Source organism: Coregonus lavaretus, assembly GCF_964263955.1.
Source record: "Coregonus lavaretus genome assembly, chromosome: 36".
NCBI lineage: Eukaryota > Metazoa > Chordata > Actinopteri > Salmoniformes > Salmonidae > Coregonus > Coregonus lavaretus.
Genome location: NC_140023.1, coordinates 22,287,262 through 22,307,065, shown reverse-complemented (window position 1 = coordinate 22,307,065; position 19,804 = coordinate 22,287,262). Strand labels below are relative to the sequence as shown.

General features: G+C 45.6%; 1 protein-coding gene across 1 annotated transcript; it reads left to right on the top strand.

Annotated features, from left to right (window-relative positions):
- Positions 1 to 15,240: 15,240 nt before the first annotated feature.
- On the top strand, positions 15,241 to 16,146 carry LOC311110676 (heparan sulfate glucosamine 3-O-sulfotransferase 1-like; the record flags this gene model as incomplete). The annotated part of the gene is made up of 1 exon (XM_084153212.1): positions 15,241 to 16,146. One exon carries the CDS (start codon positions 15,241 to 15,243, stop codon positions 16,144 to 16,146), a length of 906 nt encoding a protein of 301 aa, XP_084009338.1.
- Between the last annotated feature and the right edge of the window lie 3,658 nt (positions 16,147 to 19,804).

Here is a 19,804-nt window from a genome sequence, read left to right as displayed (position 1 = left end):
CTTTGGTCTTGGCCATAGTGGAGTTTGGAGTGTGACAGTTTGAGGTTGTGGACAGGTGTCTTTTATACTGATAACAAGTTCAAACAGGTGCCATTAATACAGGTAACGAGTGGAGGACAGAGGAGCCTCTTAAAGAATAAGTTACAGGTCTGTGAGAGCCAGAAATCTTGCTTGTTTGTAGGTGACCAAATACTTATTTTCCACCATAATTTGCAAATAAATTCATTAAAAATCCTACGATGTGATTTTCTTGATTTCTTTTCCTCAATTTGTCTGTCATAGTTGATGTGTACCTATGATGAAAATTACAGGCCTCTCTCATCTTTTTAAGTGGGAGAACATGCACAATTGGTGGCTGACTAAATACTTTTTTCCCCCACTGTATGTAAGAAAAATGCATGGCTCTGGGTAGACCTATCATCTATTTATATGTATGTTTATCATACATACATACATACATACATACATACATACATACATACATACATACATACATACATACATACATACATACATACATACATACATACATACATACATACATACATAGAGTACTAGTCAAAAGTTTGGACACACCTACTCATTCAAGGTTTTTTTTTTTTCCCACTATTTTTTACATTGTAGAATAATAGTGAAGACATAAACTATGAAATAACACATATGGAATCATGTAGTAACCAAAGAAGTGTCAAACAAATCAAAATAAATGTTATATTTTAGATTCTTCAAATAGCCACCCTTTGCCTTGATGACAGCTTTGCACACTCTTGGCATTCTCTCAACCAGCTTCACCTGGAATGCATTTCAAACAGTCTTGAAGGAGTTTCCACATTTGCTGAGCACTTGTTGGCTGCTTTTCCTTCACTCTGCTGTCCGACTCATCCCAAACCATCTCAATTGGGTTGAGGTCGGAGGATTGTGGAGGCCAGGTCATCTGATGCAGCACTTCATCACTCTCCTTCTTGGTAAAATAGCCCTTACACAGCCTGGAGGTGTGTTAGGTCATTGTCCTGTTGAAAAACAAATGATAGTCCTACTAAGCCCAAACCAGATGGGATGGTGAATCGCTGCAGAATGCTGTGGTAGCCATGCTGGTTAAGTGTGCCTTGAATTCTAAATAAATCACAGACAGTTTCACCAGCAAAGCACCCCCACACCATAACACCTCCTCCGCCATGCTTTACAGTGGGAACTACACATGCGGAGATCATCCGCTCATCCACACCGCGTCTCACAAAGACACAGCGGTTTGAAACAAAAATCTCCAATTTGGACTCCAGACCAAAAGACAAATTTCCACCGGTCTAATGTCCATTGCTCGTGTTTCTTGGCCCAAGCAGGTCTCTTCTTATTATTGGTGTCCTTTTAGTAGTGGTTTCTTTGCAGCAATTCGACCATGGAGGCCTGATTCACACAGTCCCCTCTGAATAGTTGATGTTGAGATGTGTCTGTTACTTGAACTCTGACACATTATTTGGGCTGCAATTTCTGAGGCTGGTAACTCTAATGAACTTTTCCTCTGCAGCAGAAGTAACTCTGGGTCTTCCATTCCTGTGGCGGTCCTCATGAGAACCAGTTTCATCATAGCGCTTGATGGTTTTTGCGACTGCACTTGAAGAAACTTTAAAAGTTCTTACAGTAATGATGGACTGTCATTTCTCTTTCTATCTTCTGTATACCCCCCCTACATTGTCACAACACAACTGATTGGCTCAAACACAATAAGAAGGAAAGAAATTCCACAAATTAACTTTTAAGAAGGCACACCTGTTAATTGAAATGCATTCCAGGTGATTACCTCATGAATCTGGTTGAGAGAATGCCAAGAGTGTGCAAACCTGTCATCAAGGCAAAGGGTGGCTATTTGAAGAATCTCAAATCTCAAATATATTTTTATTTAACACTTTTTTGGTTACTACGTGATTCCATATGTGTTATTTCATAGTTTTGATGTCTATTATTCTACAATGTAAATAATTTAGAAAAACCCTTGAATGAGTAGGTGTCCAAACTTTTGACTGGTAGTGTATATAAAAAAATATAAAAAAATATGCCATTTAGCAGACGCTTTTATCCAAAGCGACTTACAGTCATGCGTGCATACATTTTTTGTGTATGGGTGGTCCCGGGGATCGAACCCACTACCTTGGCGTTACAAGCGCCGTGCTCTACCAGCTGAGCTACAGAGGACCACAATATATATTTCCATTGTTTCAGAGTGAGGGATGTTTATTGGCTGCCATCAGGAAAAAGTACTAAATTGTCATAAAAGTAAAGATACCTTAATAGAATATTACTCAAGTCAAAGTGAGTCACCCAGTAAAATACCACATGAGTAAAAGTCTAAAAGTATTTGGTTTTAAATATACTTAAGTATAAAAAGTAAATGCAATTGCTCAAATATACTTAATTATCAAAAGTAAAAGTATAAATCATTTAAAATTCCTTAAATTGTGCCATCTGGTTTGCTTAATGTGAGTTTAAATGTACAGATAACGAGGGGCACCTTCCAACACTCAGATATAATTTACAAACAAAGCATTTTTGTTTAGTGAGTCTGCCAGATCAGCGGCAGTAGAGATGAACAGGGATGTTCTCTCAATAAGCGTGCAAATTGGACAATTTCCTGTCCTGCTAAGCATTCAAAATGTAACAAGCACTTTTTGGTGTTAGGGAAAATGTATGGAGTAAAAAGTACATCTTTTTTTGGGGGGGAATGTAGCGAAGTAAAAGTTGTCAAATATACATAAAGTACAGATCCCTCAGAAAATGACTTAAGTAGTATTTTTTAAGTATTGTTACTGAAGTACTTTAGATACCCTGGCAGCAGTGGTGTAGTCATGTTACAAACTCACAAAAGGTCAATGCTTGCTGGTGGCATACTCATTGGAAATACTATACATATTAAAGTGTTCTAGGCTATCTTCATTTGCATTCTGGCATTTGGATGGATCATCATGGATCATGGTCCACAGGGGGCACTATGTTACAGGCACATGCATGCATGTACACATACACACACACACACACACACACACACACACACACACACACACACACACACACACACACACACACACACACACACTGAGTTCCAGCCATAAATGCTGCTGCAGATGGTGGTGGGCAGACGGCTGTCTAATTGGGAAATGCTGCTCTCAACAGTGAAGCCGACTGCAGTTAAAGGAACAAAAGAGCTCCACTCCACCGTAGACTTAACCAGAGAGAACACAAGATTTAGAGTTGAAACACCACAATTAGTGTCTGCGCTGAGGGAGCGTATATCTGTACCAGTTAATGGCAGATTACCAGCAGCACATAATGAATGCCTCGGCTGACGTTGGTGCGGATTAGGTCATCGCCTTACTCACGCGCTACAGAAATAGCCTAATAGCTAGCGCTCCTCGCTTTTCTCCCAGCTAGTGCTGCCAAGAGCTCCCCAATTTCAGCCAAAACAAATAGATTTTATTCTATTGCCCTGCTTATTGTCATTCAAAAATCAGCATATGGAGTGAAGGTGTGGGAAGTCTGATGTAAGTGGTGCCTTAGAAATATAATCTATTCATTCTATTTATATATGTGTGTGTGGTACCATCTTCATCGAGAGAAGGACATCTTGAGACACTGGTTGTTTCAGAGGGGGTAAACTTGAAAACTGGGAGCAAGTTGTTGTTGGAGTGCTTGCAAGGCATGCATCGAATATTGGGTTACTCTGAACTACTGCTAGTCTGACAAGCCAGGTTCCACATATTGGTGAATGACAAGTCCATTGTCAAGATGGCGCCGACGATGGTCAAATACCTCACAATCAAATGCCGACCCCATTATCTCCAGAGAGAATTCGCAGCTGTTTGTACCCCCTCCTCCCCCATCAATGACTTCGGGGCCCCACACGACTCCAACTCAATCATCAAGTTTGCTGACGACACAACAGTGATAGGCCTGATTACCAACAACGACGAAACAGCCTACAGGGAGGAGGTTAGAGCCCTAGCGGAGTGGTGCCAGGAAAATAACATCTCCCTCATCGTCAACAAAAAGACTGAGCTTATCGTGGACTACTGGAGACAGAGGGAGCATGCCATCCTCATTGACGGGGCCGCAGTAGATGTGGTCAAAAGCTTCAAGTTCCTCTGCGTGCACATCTCTGAGGACCTGAAATAGTCTCGCCAAGACATTGAACCACTGGACACTTCCTGTTTCACAGTGTATTTAAGTTAAAGTTTTAATGTCACATGCACAAGTACGGTTAAATGCCTTTCTTGCAAACTCAACAATGCAATAATCAATAACAATGTATTTCTAGAAAAATATGAAATACGCAATAAAGTAGGTAAGTAAGCATACTATATACAGGAAATATTTAAAAAGTCAGTTCCAATACCATATTTACATGTATAGGGGTAAGGGAGATATGTATAGGGGTATGTCACGCCCTGGCCTTGAGAGGCCGGTCGTCTTTAGTTGGTTTGGTCAGGGCGTGAGAATCTATGCTGGAAATTCTATGTTTGTGATCTAGGTATTGTATTTCTATGTTTGGCCGGGTGTGATTCCCGATCAGAGACAGCTGTCGCTCGTTGTCTCTGATTGGGGATCATACTTAAGTAGCCTGTTTGCCTACCTTAGTTGTGGGATCTTGTTCTGTGTGTAGGCTTGAATTTGTATAGCCTGAGGACTTCACGTTACGTTGTTTTGGTATGTTTATTCTATAAAATAAACATGTTCGCATACCACGCTGCACCTTGGTCTGACCCGTCTCTCAACGATCGTGACAGAAGATCCCACCAAAAACGGACCAAGCAGCGTGCCCAGGAGCAGCAGACACCCTGGACACAGATGGGGAAGAGTTTTTGGACATGGGAGGAGATATTGGCAGGTAAAGGACCCTGGGCGAAGGAGGATGCCCAGGCTGGAGAGGAACACAGAAGGCGTCGGCCGAGGAGGAAGCCCGAGAGACAGCCCCAAGAAACATTTTTTGGGGGGCTAAAAGGGTGGTCGGGGATCGATAGAGAAGAGCCCCGACTACTGCACTCGTGGGGGCTCAAGGAGGAGTCCTCACTGGAGGAGGACTGGGCGTGGAGAGTAAAGGACTGGTACATTCGTAGACCTCCAGCGCCGGTTCCCAGTCCGGTACGCCTCATGCCTGCTCCTTGCACCAAGCCAGTGGTGCATGTTCTCAGTCCGGTACGGCCCATGCCTGCTTCCCGCACCAAACCAGTGGTGCGTGTCTCCAGTCCGGCACGGACCGTGCCTGCTTCCCGCACCAAACCAGTGGTGCGTGTTCCCAGTCCGGCCCGGGCCGTTCCTGCTCCTCGCACCAGACCTGTGGTGCGTGTCTCCAGTCCGGCCTGGTCCGTTCCTGCTCCTCGCACCAGACCTGTGGTGCGTGTCTCCAGTACGGCCCGGCCCGTTCCTGCTCCTCGCACCAGACCTGTGGTGCGTGTCTCCAGTCCGGCCCGGCCCGTTCCTGCTCCTCGCACCAGACCTGTGGTGTGTGTCTCTAGTCCGGCCCGGCCCGTTCCTACCCCTCGCACCAGACCTGTGGTGCGTGTCTCCAGTCCGGCCCGGCCCGTTCCTGCTCCTCGCACCAGACCTGTGGTGCGTGTCTCCAGTCCGGCCCGGCCCGTTCCTGCTCCTCGCACCAGACCTGTGGTGCGTGTCTCCAGTCCGGCCCGGCCCGTTCCTGCTCCTCGCACCAGACCAGTGGTGCGTGTCTCCAGTCCGGCCCGGCCCGTTCCTGCTCCTCGCACCAGACCTGTGGTGCGTGTCTCCAGTCCGGCCCGGCCCGTTCCTGCTCCTCGCACCAGACCTGTGGTGCGTGTCTCCAGTCCGGCCCGGCCCGTTCCTGCTCCTCGCACCAGACCAGTGGTGCGTGTCCCCAGTCCGGCCCGACCTGCTCCACCGTTGCCTGATCCTGCTCCGGTCGGTTGCTCCACTCCGGAGCCAGAGCAACCCGATCCACCGGTGCCTGATCCAGCTCCAGACAGTTGCTTCATGCCGGAGCAGTCCGCTCCACCGGTGTTAAGTTCAGTTCCGGTCAGCGGCTCCACTCCAGAGCCAGAGTAGTCCGCTCCACCGGGGTCCAGTGCAGCTCCGGTCAGCGGCTCCACTCCGGAGCCAGAGCAGTCCGCTCCACCGGGGTCCAGTGCAGCTCCGGTCAGTGGCTCCACTCCGGAGCCAGAGCAGTCAGCTCCACCGGTGCCTAGTCCAGCTCCGGTCAGCGGATCCATTCCAGAGCCAGAGCAGTCCGCTCCACCGGTGCCCAGTCCAGCTCTGGTCAGCGGGTCCACTCCGGATACAGAGCAGTCTGCTCCACCGGGGGCCAGTTCAGCTCCGGTCAGCGGCACCACTTCGGACCCAGAAGTCAGCCTCCCACACCAGGGTCCAGACAGGGCTTGGTGCATCGCGGAAGGATTGCCGATCCAGGTCCAGATGTCAGCCCCTCTCCAGGTCCGGGGTCTCCCACACCAGGGTCCAGACAGGGCTTGGTGCATCGTGGGGGGATTGCCGATCCAGGCCCAGACGTCAGCCCCTCTCCAGGTTCGGGGTCTCCCACACCAGGGTCCAGACAGGGCTTGGTGCATCGTGGGAGGAAGGAGAGGGGAAGCATCGCGCCGAGGTCCAGACCAGACCAGGGGCGCAACGGGGAGGCAGAGAGGGAGTGGTCGTCACGCCCGGAGCCGGATCCGCCTCCGAGGCTGAATGCCCACCCGGACCCTCCCCTAATGAGTCAGGTTGGTGCGGCCGTAGTACGCACCTTTTGAGGGGGGGTACGGTCACGCCCTGGCCTTGAGAGGCCGGTCGTCTTTAGTTGGTTTGGTCAGGGCGTGAGAATCTATGCTGGAAATTCTATATTTGTGATCCTGGTATTGTATTTGTATGTTTGGCCGGGTGTGATTCCCAATCAGAGACAGCTGTCGCTCGTTGTCTCTGATTGGGGATCATACTTAAGTAGCCTGTTTGCCTACCTTAGTTGTGGGATCTTGTTCCGTGTGTAGGCTTGTATTTGTATAGCCTGAGGACTTCACGTTACGTTGTTTTTGTATGTTTATTCTATAAAATAAACATGTTCGCATACCACGCTGCACCTTGGTCTGACCCGTCTCTCAACGATCGTGACAGGGTAAGGGTACTAGGCAACAGGATATAAGATAAACCGAATAGCAGCAGCTTGCGGGTGTGTAGAGTCAGTATACACGTATGTGCATATTATGTGTGAGTGAGAAAATGGAGTGAGTGTTTGTGTGTTGGAGTGACTGTGTGTGAGTGTGTAGGGCCCTGTGAGTGTACATAGACAGTGCAAATATTGAAATACAAGGTCAATAAAGATGCAAGGTAAACTCGGTCCGTGTCACTATTTAAATACTGTATCCCTGACATAGCTCATTCTAATACTTCTTCTACTGTACATTGTATTTTTGCTAGTTTATACACACCACATATTTATTTATATACTGTATTCTTGACATACTGTAGCTCACGCTAATATATATACTGCTGTACATATCAGTCTTACTATATCTTGTGCAAATTCCCCTGGTGTTCATACGTATAGATTGCATTTTGATTACTGCTACAGTGCTATTTGGGTTGTTAATTGGATTCATCCCGCCGTTCTTGTTTCTTTTGTATTTATTTTACAATTGAATCATTTATGTACTTGTTTGACATTTTACTGCATTGTTAGGAGCTAGTGACATAAGCATTTCGCTGTAACACCTGCAAAACTGTGTGCGCGATCAATAAACTTTGACAAACCGTTTAGCTGCTATGTGGGTAGAAATGGCCAAAGGTTTACTTTTTGACCACCAGAGGGCCCTGTAGGTATACATTAGTCCAACTCCAACTTGATGTTGATGAGAGAGCAAGTCTCCTACCACCCCCCACCCCCTGCCCCCCGCCCTCTCTCTAGTCCCTTCTTGTGTGACCTTCACATGTCCGCTGCTTGCAAAGAATGTTGCAAGAACCTGGGCTATTGAATAGCTTGTGTACTGTGCTCTTTCTCTGGCGCTTAATGATTTCAAAGAAATAATATATATATATATAGAAAACTATAATGCGAGGAATGTCTTTCAAACATTGAAATGAATGTGGCCTTGTTTACACAAAACTCTCTGGAGAGAATGTTAATTGGGTTTTACTGTATTCTGAAACATTCATCATTAGTGGCAAACATCAGTGTAGCAATATCCAGTAAACCACAACAACCCAAGAGTCCAGGGTTATGTTTATTAGGAACCAAACAGAAGAAAACAAACTGAAAGAAGGAAGGACTACCTGGACATAAGAAATATAATTTTTGTTTTGCTACAATGTCCTAATGAACATGACCCAGTCCTTCATTCAGGTATGTTTGCATGGTTCTCCTTATACCTCATACAGTTGCTTAGGGCTTATTCAGACTGGCGAGAGTTGGAGAAGGGTCTGTGGAGAGGTGCCTTACCTTTGTCCATGGCTTGGCAACGCTACATTCTGGCTGAGCAGCAATATTTACCGTAAATTTCACAGTAGTCAGTAAGCATGCGTTCAACAAACTAACTATTAATCAACTATGTGAGCAACTTTTCATAAATTACACTCCTGAATATTGCAACAATTCACAAGCATGTGCAGAAAATTATAATAGCATAATAGCACTCTAAATTACAAACGTTGCGTGTTTTGAATCACATGATGGACAACTTTAGCATTTTAACTAAATAGCAACTTTGCAACTACTTACTATGTTTTAACTACTTAGCTAGCACGTTACCTTACCCTAAGCCTAACCCTAACCCCTAGCCTAGCTAACGTTAGCAGCCTAGCTAACGTTAGCTGCCTAGCTAACCTAGTATGTTGGTGTGTGTGTATAAAAGAGGGAAGACATTTCTTGTTCTTTCTTAGTATGTAAAGGAACATTAACAAAGAAGTGAGCCTCCACCCCCTCAACCATCCAACATGTCTCCACCCACCTACCGTGCCCCCTCACGGAAACCATTTCTTCCACCCCCCCTAGCAACTAGGGATGCTTGTCAGCCACTCCCCTCCCCATAGCATCCCTTCCCCGTGGGCCTGAAAGTAAAGAAATTCTGAAAATAGACATTCTAATTGTTTACAGACATAAACTGTAAACTATAAACCAGCCTATTTCGCGGATGAAGGCATCAGGTGTGTGTGCGTCTATGTCCACATGTGTGCATGTGTGTGTTCCGTTTGTTTTGAAGTTGCAATCAGGCATCTAAAAGGGAGAAAGCTGACGATTTAGTCTTTCTGCTTGTACTGGAGGTGAATGGGCACTGGGTTTAAGGTCTTGTAACAACTCGCTATGCAGCCGACAGAGTGACGACAGAATGAACGAGATGGAGAGAGAGTAGGAAAGATGGAAGGATGAAGGATGGCTCCATGCCCTGACCTCACTGTGTGTGAGCTGCAGTTGGTTTTGATCATTCCATCTCCTCAGCAAGAAGAGCGGTGGTGCGTTTGATTGGGCTTGAGTCCCACTTCCCAACATAATCTATCACCACACCCAGCTGCTGTCCACACCGCTAGGCTATTCCTCACCACGGTAATACGGTAACAAGCCCCTGGAGCCTGGCCAAGGGCCATCGGGCACAGTACAACCCAGTGGCCCACAGAAAGGGCCAGTGTACAGTACAGTGTAACTCAGTCTAACACAGTTCAGTTAGTGATATGCAGTTCGCGAATGATTTGTTCTTTTTTAACAACTCTTTATACTAACTAGAGAGTCGTCATTCGTTTTTCTGAATGGCTCATTCATTTTAGTCGTTCATTTGACCTGCTGGCCTCAATGAATTCTACAGCAGGATTAATGTGCACTCCTCCGATTACTTCGGAGACGTGCTCCAACAAACAACTGTCTATCATATACAGTATGCGCTCAGGGAGCATAGAGAAGAGAAATACATGTTTAGAGCTGATAATTGATTGCGTGGTGCAACAATGAATGCAATTAATTGATTATTGAATGTTATGATTGTTTGGGTTGCTGCAGTTCGCAAATAATATTGTGCTTATCACCCTCACGGCAATCAAGCATTTAATTCTGCCAAGAGTTGTTCACAATCTAGTCCGGTTGCGGCCACAACTAGACCTGGTTTCGAATGTACCAATGAATAATATTATTTGTATGCCTAGCAATCAACACATGTACATCGTTTAAAGCACGCTTTCACAAGCCTGTCACAAACGACAGCTCCAATAAGCCCCTTATGGTGAACGACGTGATCGAGAGAATCATGTCTCTTTCGAGTTTTCAGTTCATCGTTCACCGGTAGGGGGTCCTGCATGCTCTGGGCATTACTGACTCAAATGAACGAAATTAGTCAAAATGTGTTCTTTTGACTGAACGAGTCAAACATCAGTCAGTAAACAGAGACTAACTTCTCATCTCTAAGTGCAGTGTGTTACAGAGTGCGTGTGTGCATGTGTGTGTGTGTCACAGGCGTCCGGTGGAACCTTAATTGGGGAGAACGGGCTTATAGTAATGGCTGGAACGGAATCAATGGAATGTTATCGAACACATCAACCACATGGTTTCCATGTGTTTGATACCATTCCATTCACGCAATTCCAGCCATTATTATGAGCCGTCCTCCCCTCAGCAGCCTCCTGTGGTGTGTGAGTGTGTGTGAGGGAAAGAGGGCATATCTACATACCTACATATCAATAGTAATACCCCACAACTGAACCAGGCTTGATGCACAAACATTATACTGTTTTGATTGCACAAAGGGCTTGGTAATCAAACTCCATAGAATCAATAATTGTTCTAGATGAACAGATCTCTGAGGTGTCATTAAGAAAACTAACTCTGCAGTACAATACCTGCTGCTCACCACATGTTACCGAACGGGGAAACCACTGAATATGAATGAGGGTTTGTTCTGGCTCCTGCCTTAGATATAGCTAGATATAGCTGGCTGGCTGGTTTGAGTAATTAGTGGGAGCTGGGTTCCTGTGGAGCAGAAAACCTGTTGTTTCTCCCACTGTGCATGCTAGGATGATGAATAGTAGGGTAGAACCATGAGCTACACTGGCTCAGGCTCTCAGTGGTAATGCTATGAGATAATAAGCCACAGTCTCTGCAGCCACTGACAAACTGTAAAATGAGATCACAGAAGGTCAGCGCAGTGCCGTATGTATGTGATAGTTGGGTAATTTGTCATAGGTAGGCATAGCTAAACGATTGCAGATGTTAAACATGAAGGCTTTATAGCAGATTTGATTTCCTTTTTTTTATGGCAAGTACACTATATATTCAATATCTTACTACAACGTGACCTCTTACCTAGTTCTGGACTATAAATCAATGCCAGTATCTTGTCTGTAACCTGCCAGTACTCCATTTCTCCCTCCCTCAGCATGCAGTCCAATAGTTTTAGTTAAACGCTCTCCCAGATACTGAGATAATATGCTGGGCAGCTGTGCGACGAATAAAGCCCTCAAGATATGCATCATGTCTTGAATAAGGCAATGTGGCCCAGCGGGATGTGAAACAATGGCTTATTCCAGGTGACAGTGTGCTGAGAGGGAGTGAGGGGAATTGCATATGACGGGAAGCGCGTCTGGCAGCTCTCCACCATGGAAACACTGACAGGCAGGCTCGCCTGTCACAGTGCATAAGTGGCTCCCTGCACAGACGTTTACAGTAGAGCACCTTTTCTCTACCCACAGTGCTGCAGGGCAGGTCCAGCCCCCAGGGCTGCATTCACTAGCCCCAGTCCCCATACATAGCCCCTATACCTTCTCCTAGCCCCAGACCTCCTACCTAGCTCCAGCCCTATACATTGCCCAAGCCCTCAGCTCCACATCTAGGCCCAGCCCCAACCTTATTTCCATGCCCACCCTTAGCTACCTAGCCCCAGCCCTATTCCCTTCCCTGGCCAGATATGTTAGCTTTAGGACAGTCCAGGTATCACTCCCTTTAGACTGCAGTGGGAAGACATCATTAGAGAGTGGAGGGTGGCTAGTAGTGGCACTGTGGGAACAGACAACCCTCTGGGAGGTGGCGGGAACAGATTTGTCCGCTGTTTAGGGAGTGGAGGGCTTTATCCAGAGTGAGCTGTGGATGATGTTGTTCTTTAACAATCACTTTCTGCTTATTCAATCATGGCCATGGTAGTGGTTGATTTTAATATTGGGCAACAGTGAAGTGGGTTGAATAAAGTAATATTCAGTCAACAACCCTGCTGAAAAAATTAACTGTATAGACCAGCATAAATGTCTAACTGGTCCAGGCTGGTCAGTACTGGTTGGATGCTGGTCAAGCTGGTCTGACCAGCATGGTTTAGCTGGTTAGGCTGGCTGACTAGCTGGTCAAGCTAGTGATGCTGGTGACCAGCCTTCGCTGACCAGCTTATGCTGGGGACCAAGCTGGTCCATGCTGGTCCAGCATGGTCTAGCTGATCAAGGTGGTCTGACCAGCATGGTCTAGCTGGTTAGGTTGGCCGACTAGCTGGTCAAGCTGTTGATGCTGGTGACCAGCGTTCGCTGTGTTTTTGCTGGTGCCTCCACTGTGTTTCTGCTGGTGACCAGCTTATGCAGGTGATGCTGGTGACCAAGCTGGTCCATGCTGGTCTATGCTAGTCCAGCATGGTCAAGCTGTTCTACAAAACCATGCCCAGGTAGCCCAGCGGTAAAAAGCGTTGAGCCAGTAACCGTAAGGTCACTGGTCGAATCCCCGAGCTGACTAGGTGAAAAATCTACCTGTGCCTTTTGAGCAAGTCACTTGCTCCTGTAAGTCGCTCTGAATAAGAGCGTCTGCTAAATGTCTTAAATGTATATCATTATCATCAGCATGCTCTGTTGCCGCTTTCTTTTTAGAATAGTTTGTTTTCAATATATTTTTTGTTGTGTTTTTGCATATACATTGATTGATTAATTAATCTTATCTTTGTAACCTTTATTTTGACTAGGCAAGTCCGTTAAGAACAAATTCTTATTTACAATGACGACCTACCCGAGACGACGCTGGGCCGATTGTGCGCTGCCCTATGGGACTCCCAATCACAGCCGGATTGTGATACAGCCTGGAATCAAACCAGGGTCTGTAGTGACTCCTCTAGCACTGAGATGCAGTGCCTTAGACCGCTGCGCCACTCGGGAGCCCATAGATGTTTCTAAACTAATCTGTTAGTTGGACTTATTGCACCCATTACTGAAATGGCTGTTCCAGTTTAGATGGTTTAGGTAGTGTCATTTATTAATCTTTCTAACCCTGGCAGTCATTCTGAATGCAGATTGTGGGAGAATACAAGTTCCAATTCTTGGATATCCCCACTCTGACTGGATTCCAATAGGAATAAAACATCACTTTGCAAGCTGACTTGATGCTAGTTTTGCTGGTGACCAGCATGGCTGGTATGCTGGTGACCAGCTTACTTACCAGTGTCCAAAACACAGCGAAGGCTGGTCACCAGTGTCCTAATCTCGGTTAACACATTTACATTTACATTTTCGTCATTTAGCAGACGCTCTTATCCAGAGCGACTTACAAATTAGTGCATTCACCTTATGATAGCCAGTGGGACAACCACTTTACAATATATATATATTTATTATTATATATATTTATTATATATATATATATGTATATGTATGTATTATTTAAAAAAAATTGGGGGGGGGGGTAGGGGGAGGGTAGAAGGATTACTTTTATCCTATCCCAGGTATTCCTTAAAGAGGTGGGGTTTCAAGTGTCTCCGGAAGGTGGTGAGTGACTCCGCTGTCCTGGCGTCGTGAGGGTGCTTGTTCCACCATTGGGGTGCCAGAGCAGCGAACACAGAACTAAAGTATTATGTAAGTGGTCACATGCTCGATTTAATTTCTGGGTCCATACGTGTTAAGAGAAGAGAGAATGAGGATCTGAACTGGAACGAAGAGCTCCATCCTCTCTCTTTGTTAGTTACGGGCAAGTCTATGGACCAAATGTTCCCTCCCCTTCTGAAATTCGAAAGATGCTAACACCTGCGAAATTGTGATTTGTCCAAATAACCAGTGACGAAAAAACCAAACACCGGAACTAATACTGCTCGATCTCACGCATCCTATTGTATCATGACAGATCTATGGTACCATTTATGTTTACGTAGTCTGTCCACGAGGGATTACCAGTGTCCATAACACAGCGAAGGCTGGTCACCAGCAAAAACACGGACAAGGCTGGTCACCAGAAAAAACACGGCGAAGGCTGGTCACCAGCAGAAACACGGCAAACCAGCACTAGTTTCCAGCATATGCGGGTGACCAGCATGACCAGGCTATGCTGTTCTATGCTGTTTTTTACAGCAGGGAAGCCTGTTGTCAGGCGGCTAATGATTCTGTGAGTTTGTTTAGAGAGCCTTAACATGACCTTTGGTGTTATTTGATGTTTATGCAGCAGAGCAGTTGTTTTGACTGGCATGGAGGAAACGACCTCTCCCTTAGTTTATTTTCCTGATGAAAGTATTTGGGAAGACTTTTAAGGTCAGTAGGATTCAAATGTTGTGGCTGTTCAGTCTATCCAGTATTTTAAATCCTAGTCGTCCTGTCCTAGTCCTCCCGTCACTTGGCCTTGCTGTTGATCCAGAACAGAAAACTCCTCTTATTTCTACAGTCACACTTGGTCCTTTCACCTACCCCTGCTGTCTTGATTGAAATGTTCCAGGGTGAATGTTAAGTATATTGATTTGAGTGAGGATTATGACCCGGTAAAACCAGATGAAGTAGTGTGGCCTCTGTGTTTTGGCCCAGAGCCAGGCACTTGCATATCTCAGCCACTATCTAAATATTTTTCAGCGAGTGAAATTACACCATATAATTAACCTAAATGACTCCTGATATGCAAAGGAGAGATCTGAGGGGGAGATGGAAGGAAAAATGAGAAACACAGAGTGAGATGAATAATGATAACCAAAAGAGAGGAAACACTTAAGACAGACTTGCATTCTATTAATTACTGGAAAGCTTTGTCAGGTAAAAGAAAGTGCCTTGGGCCTATGCTAGCTTTTCATGATAATCAGATGGGAAGACCTAAGTCCATACATTTTTTTCTTGTCTTCTGTCTCTACAGATGTGCTCTGGACTGGCTGTGATTTCTCCTCCTCCTCATGCTCAATGGCAGACGAAGACCACCACTCCCTGCTCCGTTCATGTGAGCTTTGATTGCAAAGAGATGGCTCTGATCCACAGCTAAACCTGATCCACTGCTCTCCTGTCTCTGACCATCTTCTCTCCTCTATTTCTCTCCTCGTCACCCTCACCATGGCCTGCTTGTTGGTGTCAGTGTTCCTCCTGGTTCTCCAGACTTATGCTGCCCCATCAGAGTTTGTTCAGAGTCTGGATCTGGGCCCTGGACTCACTTCCAATGTCACTCTGTCTCCACCCCCGGGGACTAGCAAACATGCCCCCCACAGCATTATCATTGGGGTGCGCAAGGGGGGGACACGTGCCCTGCTGGAGATGCTAGATATCCACCCTGAGGTCGCTGCCGCCGCCACAGAGGTGCACTTCTTCGACTGGGACGAGAACTACGCCAAGGGCTTTGACTGGTACCGTGAGCTGATGCCCTATTCCTACCCGCACCAGATCACAGTGGAGAAGACGCCAGGCTATTTCACCTCTTCCTTGGCGCCAGAACGCATCCGTGCCATGAACTCCTCCATCAAGCTACTGCTGATCCTGCGGGACCCGACTGAACGCGTAATCTCAGACTACACCCAGGTCTACTTCAACCGCCTGGAGAACCACAAGCCAGTGCAGGCCATTGAGAACCTGCTGGTGCGCAGCGGAGCTCTCAACACCCGCTACAAGGCCATCCAGCGTAGCTTCTACGACGTGCACATACGTAACTGGCTGCGCCACTTCCCACTGGAGCAGATCCACATCGTTGATGGGGACACTTTGATCCGGGACCCCCTTCCTGAGCTGAAGAAAGTGGAGCGTTTCCTCAATCTGCCCCCCAGGATAATGTCGTCCAACTTTTACTTCAACCAGACCAAGGGGTTCTACTGCATCCGGAGTGAGGGGCGAGAACGCTGCCTGCATGAGTCCAAAGGGCGTCCCCACCCGGCCGTCAATGGTACCGTGCTGCAGCAGCTACGCTCCTACCTCAGGGAGCACAACCGTAACTTCTACCGGCTGGTGAAGCGCTCCTTTGACTGGCAGTAAGGCTGTTCACCCCTCTTCCCATGTGGACTAGTTCCCCCTGGCCCACAGAAGACTTAGGAACCCCTGCCCTGTTTAAGGACTGACTGACCAGTGTTATAGGGGCAAAAGCACTTTAAGAACTCTGACACCCAAACACTCCTGTCAATTGCCTTTTACTCTGCTCTGGTGTCAGCAGAGCAGTTCCACATTTCCAAAATAAAGCAAGAACTTAAAATATAAGCTAACATGGAAAAATCAGCAAGCTTGATAAGTCATTCTCTGTACTGTACCTAACAAAAGTGAAGTGATGCAGATTGCGGCAAAACAATTTTGTGAACCTGATGAACTTTTTTTCTTCTTTGTTTGATATTCTTGTACTTGATAATAAATTGTTCTGCTTTAAAAATGTACATGTGGAGCGGGATCTTTTTCTCCCTTGGTTCTTTGTGCTGCCCTCCAGATCCTAACCGGAGTTGTTTAGGGAGCATGCTAAGGTAGACTGAGGCATTAGGATAAGCCTTTGATTCACCGCAGTGGAAGAAGGACATTAATGCAGGGAAATGGTTGCCCTAAGCGCCACTTTAGTATTACAGAAATCACTAATGGTTTGGACATTGAAAATAGTGCCTGCAGCAAAAGGGGTCGAATCACAAGAGTCAGCAAGCTGAAGTCAGAGCTCTTCCTGTATTTTAGCACTGTTAAGTGTTCAGCAGTTTGAACAGGCTGTAGAGGCAGTCAGTAAATAATATGAGCATTGTAGCAGTTCTCACTGGAGTTGTGTGATTATTCAATATAAACAGCAGAGTAGCATATTACTATTTACATCACGGTTATTATCCTCATTGATTAGACTTTAAAGAGGAGCCAAAGCTAGGGAGACCACTGATGCTTATGTGATCCCCCTTCTGTCTGCTGGCTCTGACAGAGGCTGAATAAGCGCTCCCACCCCCAGGGGGAACAGACATCGATGCTGGTGGCTTTATCCCTGGCCAGCTGGAATAAGGGGTGTGTTGGTCTGTCCAAACTAAAATATGAAGCAATGTTTTTGCACTCAATCTTACCATCTCACATTTACTGATACTTTGTGTTTTATTGATATGTCATTAGTGTATTCAACTGTCTTAGAGGAGCTGGTAGTGTTTCAAAAGTAATTTGTTATTGCAGTAAGATACCCAGGGATGTTATTACCGTTTGTCTTCACTAGGGGGCATATAGGCCCTTCAGGAATAATAGGTGATGTGTCTGGACATGCACTTTCAAGGGTACCCCTTGTCAGTGCGTGCAGGTGAAGAGGCTGTGACAGGGACTCTGTGACCCTTGCCAAGGCCTCGCTGGGGCCTGCCCCATCCTGTGTGTTTCATGTGCCTGGTTACCTGGAAGAAAACACCCGGTCCTGCCTCACAAGGAGGCCCTGTCCAGGTCACAGAGCCATCTCAGCCGTGTGTGTACGTGCTTCCAGCCCGCCAAGCGCCCACCCACCATCCCCATGTCTGACTGTAGACACACTCCTGGTGTGTCACACTTTGAGTAAGTTTGAGTAAATTATAGATCTACAAATTGTTAGATTTACAGTCACCATGTTCTTTCAGTTAATTAAATACCCTTTAGTTGCCATATGTTGCTTAAACAGTTTAAATGGTTTTCATTACTCATTTGCATGCTTGTAACAGGGAAAGGCATTTTACAGGATTTCTAAGACAAACTCACTGCCACATCAATCAATAACCTTGTCTGGAATCTATTTCTCGATCAACTGATACTCCAGAGTCTAGACCGCTGCTTGACCAGATCACAGCAGTGACCATCTGCACTGGACTCAAAGCTCATATCAGGACAAAGCTGGCAAATGGCACAACAATTATTTTAAATGCAGTCATGTCTGAGTGATATTCAGCTGTATAAATCGCTCGGCTTGTTCATGTGTTGCAACAACAATGTCACCAGAGGCAAGGAGGACAGTCAATTGTTGCATGTTGGGTAGAATGCAAACAGCCTTGAGGGAGTGATGTTCAACACAGAGACGTCAATTCCCTGTAGATCATCACCATAAATGACCTCTTTCTCATGCAATTTCATTGAGAAATGAACAATGAATGGACATGAAACCAGAGCTGAAGCTTCCATTAACAGCAGCCAAATGACTCCCAGATCTCCCAGAAAACACACATACTTATTTATTGTAGGTATCCTCCCAGCTAACAAACACACACACAACTTTAGAGAACATTCCCTTAAGTATCATTATGTCATTAATTCATGTTTCCATAAGCCCATTCCCTTAATGTCAAATAGAACTTACCCAGAATGTGGTTATGTTCTCAGCACTTAAGATATTAATGTTCTAGACACGTTTCATGGGAACATTGCAAGAACATTAATGTGTCCAGTTTTCTGTGCGTTAGGAGAATATTCCATCAACTTCCTACCAAACATACTCGTAACATGGTTGTTCTCACAATATAAGATATTAATGTTTTAGACACATTTCATGAGAATGTTGCAAGAACATTCCTGTGTCTAGTTTTCTGAGGGTTAGGAGAAAATTCCATCAATATCCAAAATAGGGGAGGGTTGTAAAACTTAATTTTTTGCTTTGGGGAGGGTTGTGTGTATTTTTTTTTATTGGGCACGGGAGGGTAGTGCGTTTTTTTCCATGGTTTATGTTCGCTCTTTTGCTGGTTTCACTATATAATTTCTTCCATCCTAGACACATTTCCTCATCTGCTTTCATGCGCCTCCCCTATATCAAGGTGTTTTGGTACTTCCCTTATGCACTACGCTTTTCCGTGTGCTAACTTTTTACTATACCACAGGTCAATATAGTCTACCAGTCTGTCTGTCCGGCCCTCTATCCACCAGTCATAGTGACAATAGTAGTAGGTGGATTGTTTGTCCAGATCTGCAATAGGCTAACTAGCAATCATACCACACATAAAAGCATTCAAAGCTGCATACATTTTCAATATGACTTCACAAGAACAAATCGAAATAGGCTAACTGATAGGCAATTGAGAGTCCAGATGCGTCATTGCGCATGAAATAACAGTGAAGACATGACACACGCATCTCAGAAAGCTCCCCTATTGATCTTGTTTAGGGACAATATAATTATCCTACCTAGACTAGCCCACAACACCACAATGCAATTAATAATTGCATTATTGTTTAAGGGAGTGCAAAATTCTGCTCTAGGCTGCAGTGAAAATGTCATTTGAATAACGGCCCAAAAGCCCTGTGATTTCAATGTTTCATTCTATTTGGATCAGTTGTGGGCGTACTCGCCAGTTTTTATAAGGTCTAGAAAGGCACAGTAGCAGGCCAGTCTGGCTGTATTTTTACTTTGGATACTGAGATGTGCTGTCTGTTGTGTTCCTGGGCAGGCCCAGTTATTCTAGAAAGCTTATTGCATTCTCTGCTCTGCCTCCTCTCCAATCCGAGCGGCTATTCCTTGCGCACCTTGAACCTAACACTTCAATATAGCCTATCTACTGTATGTGTCACTTAACTTTTAAAATGTATTACGTTTTATTTGGGTCATAAGCACAGCCAGTCACAATGTGTTATTCTGATTAGGCTACTTCAAAAGGCTCCTGTAGGCATGCGCACTTTGTCCAAAATATAATTCTAGCATCTTCAAAATGGCTTGACATTGACACCCTAAAGTGCGCTAGTCCAGTGT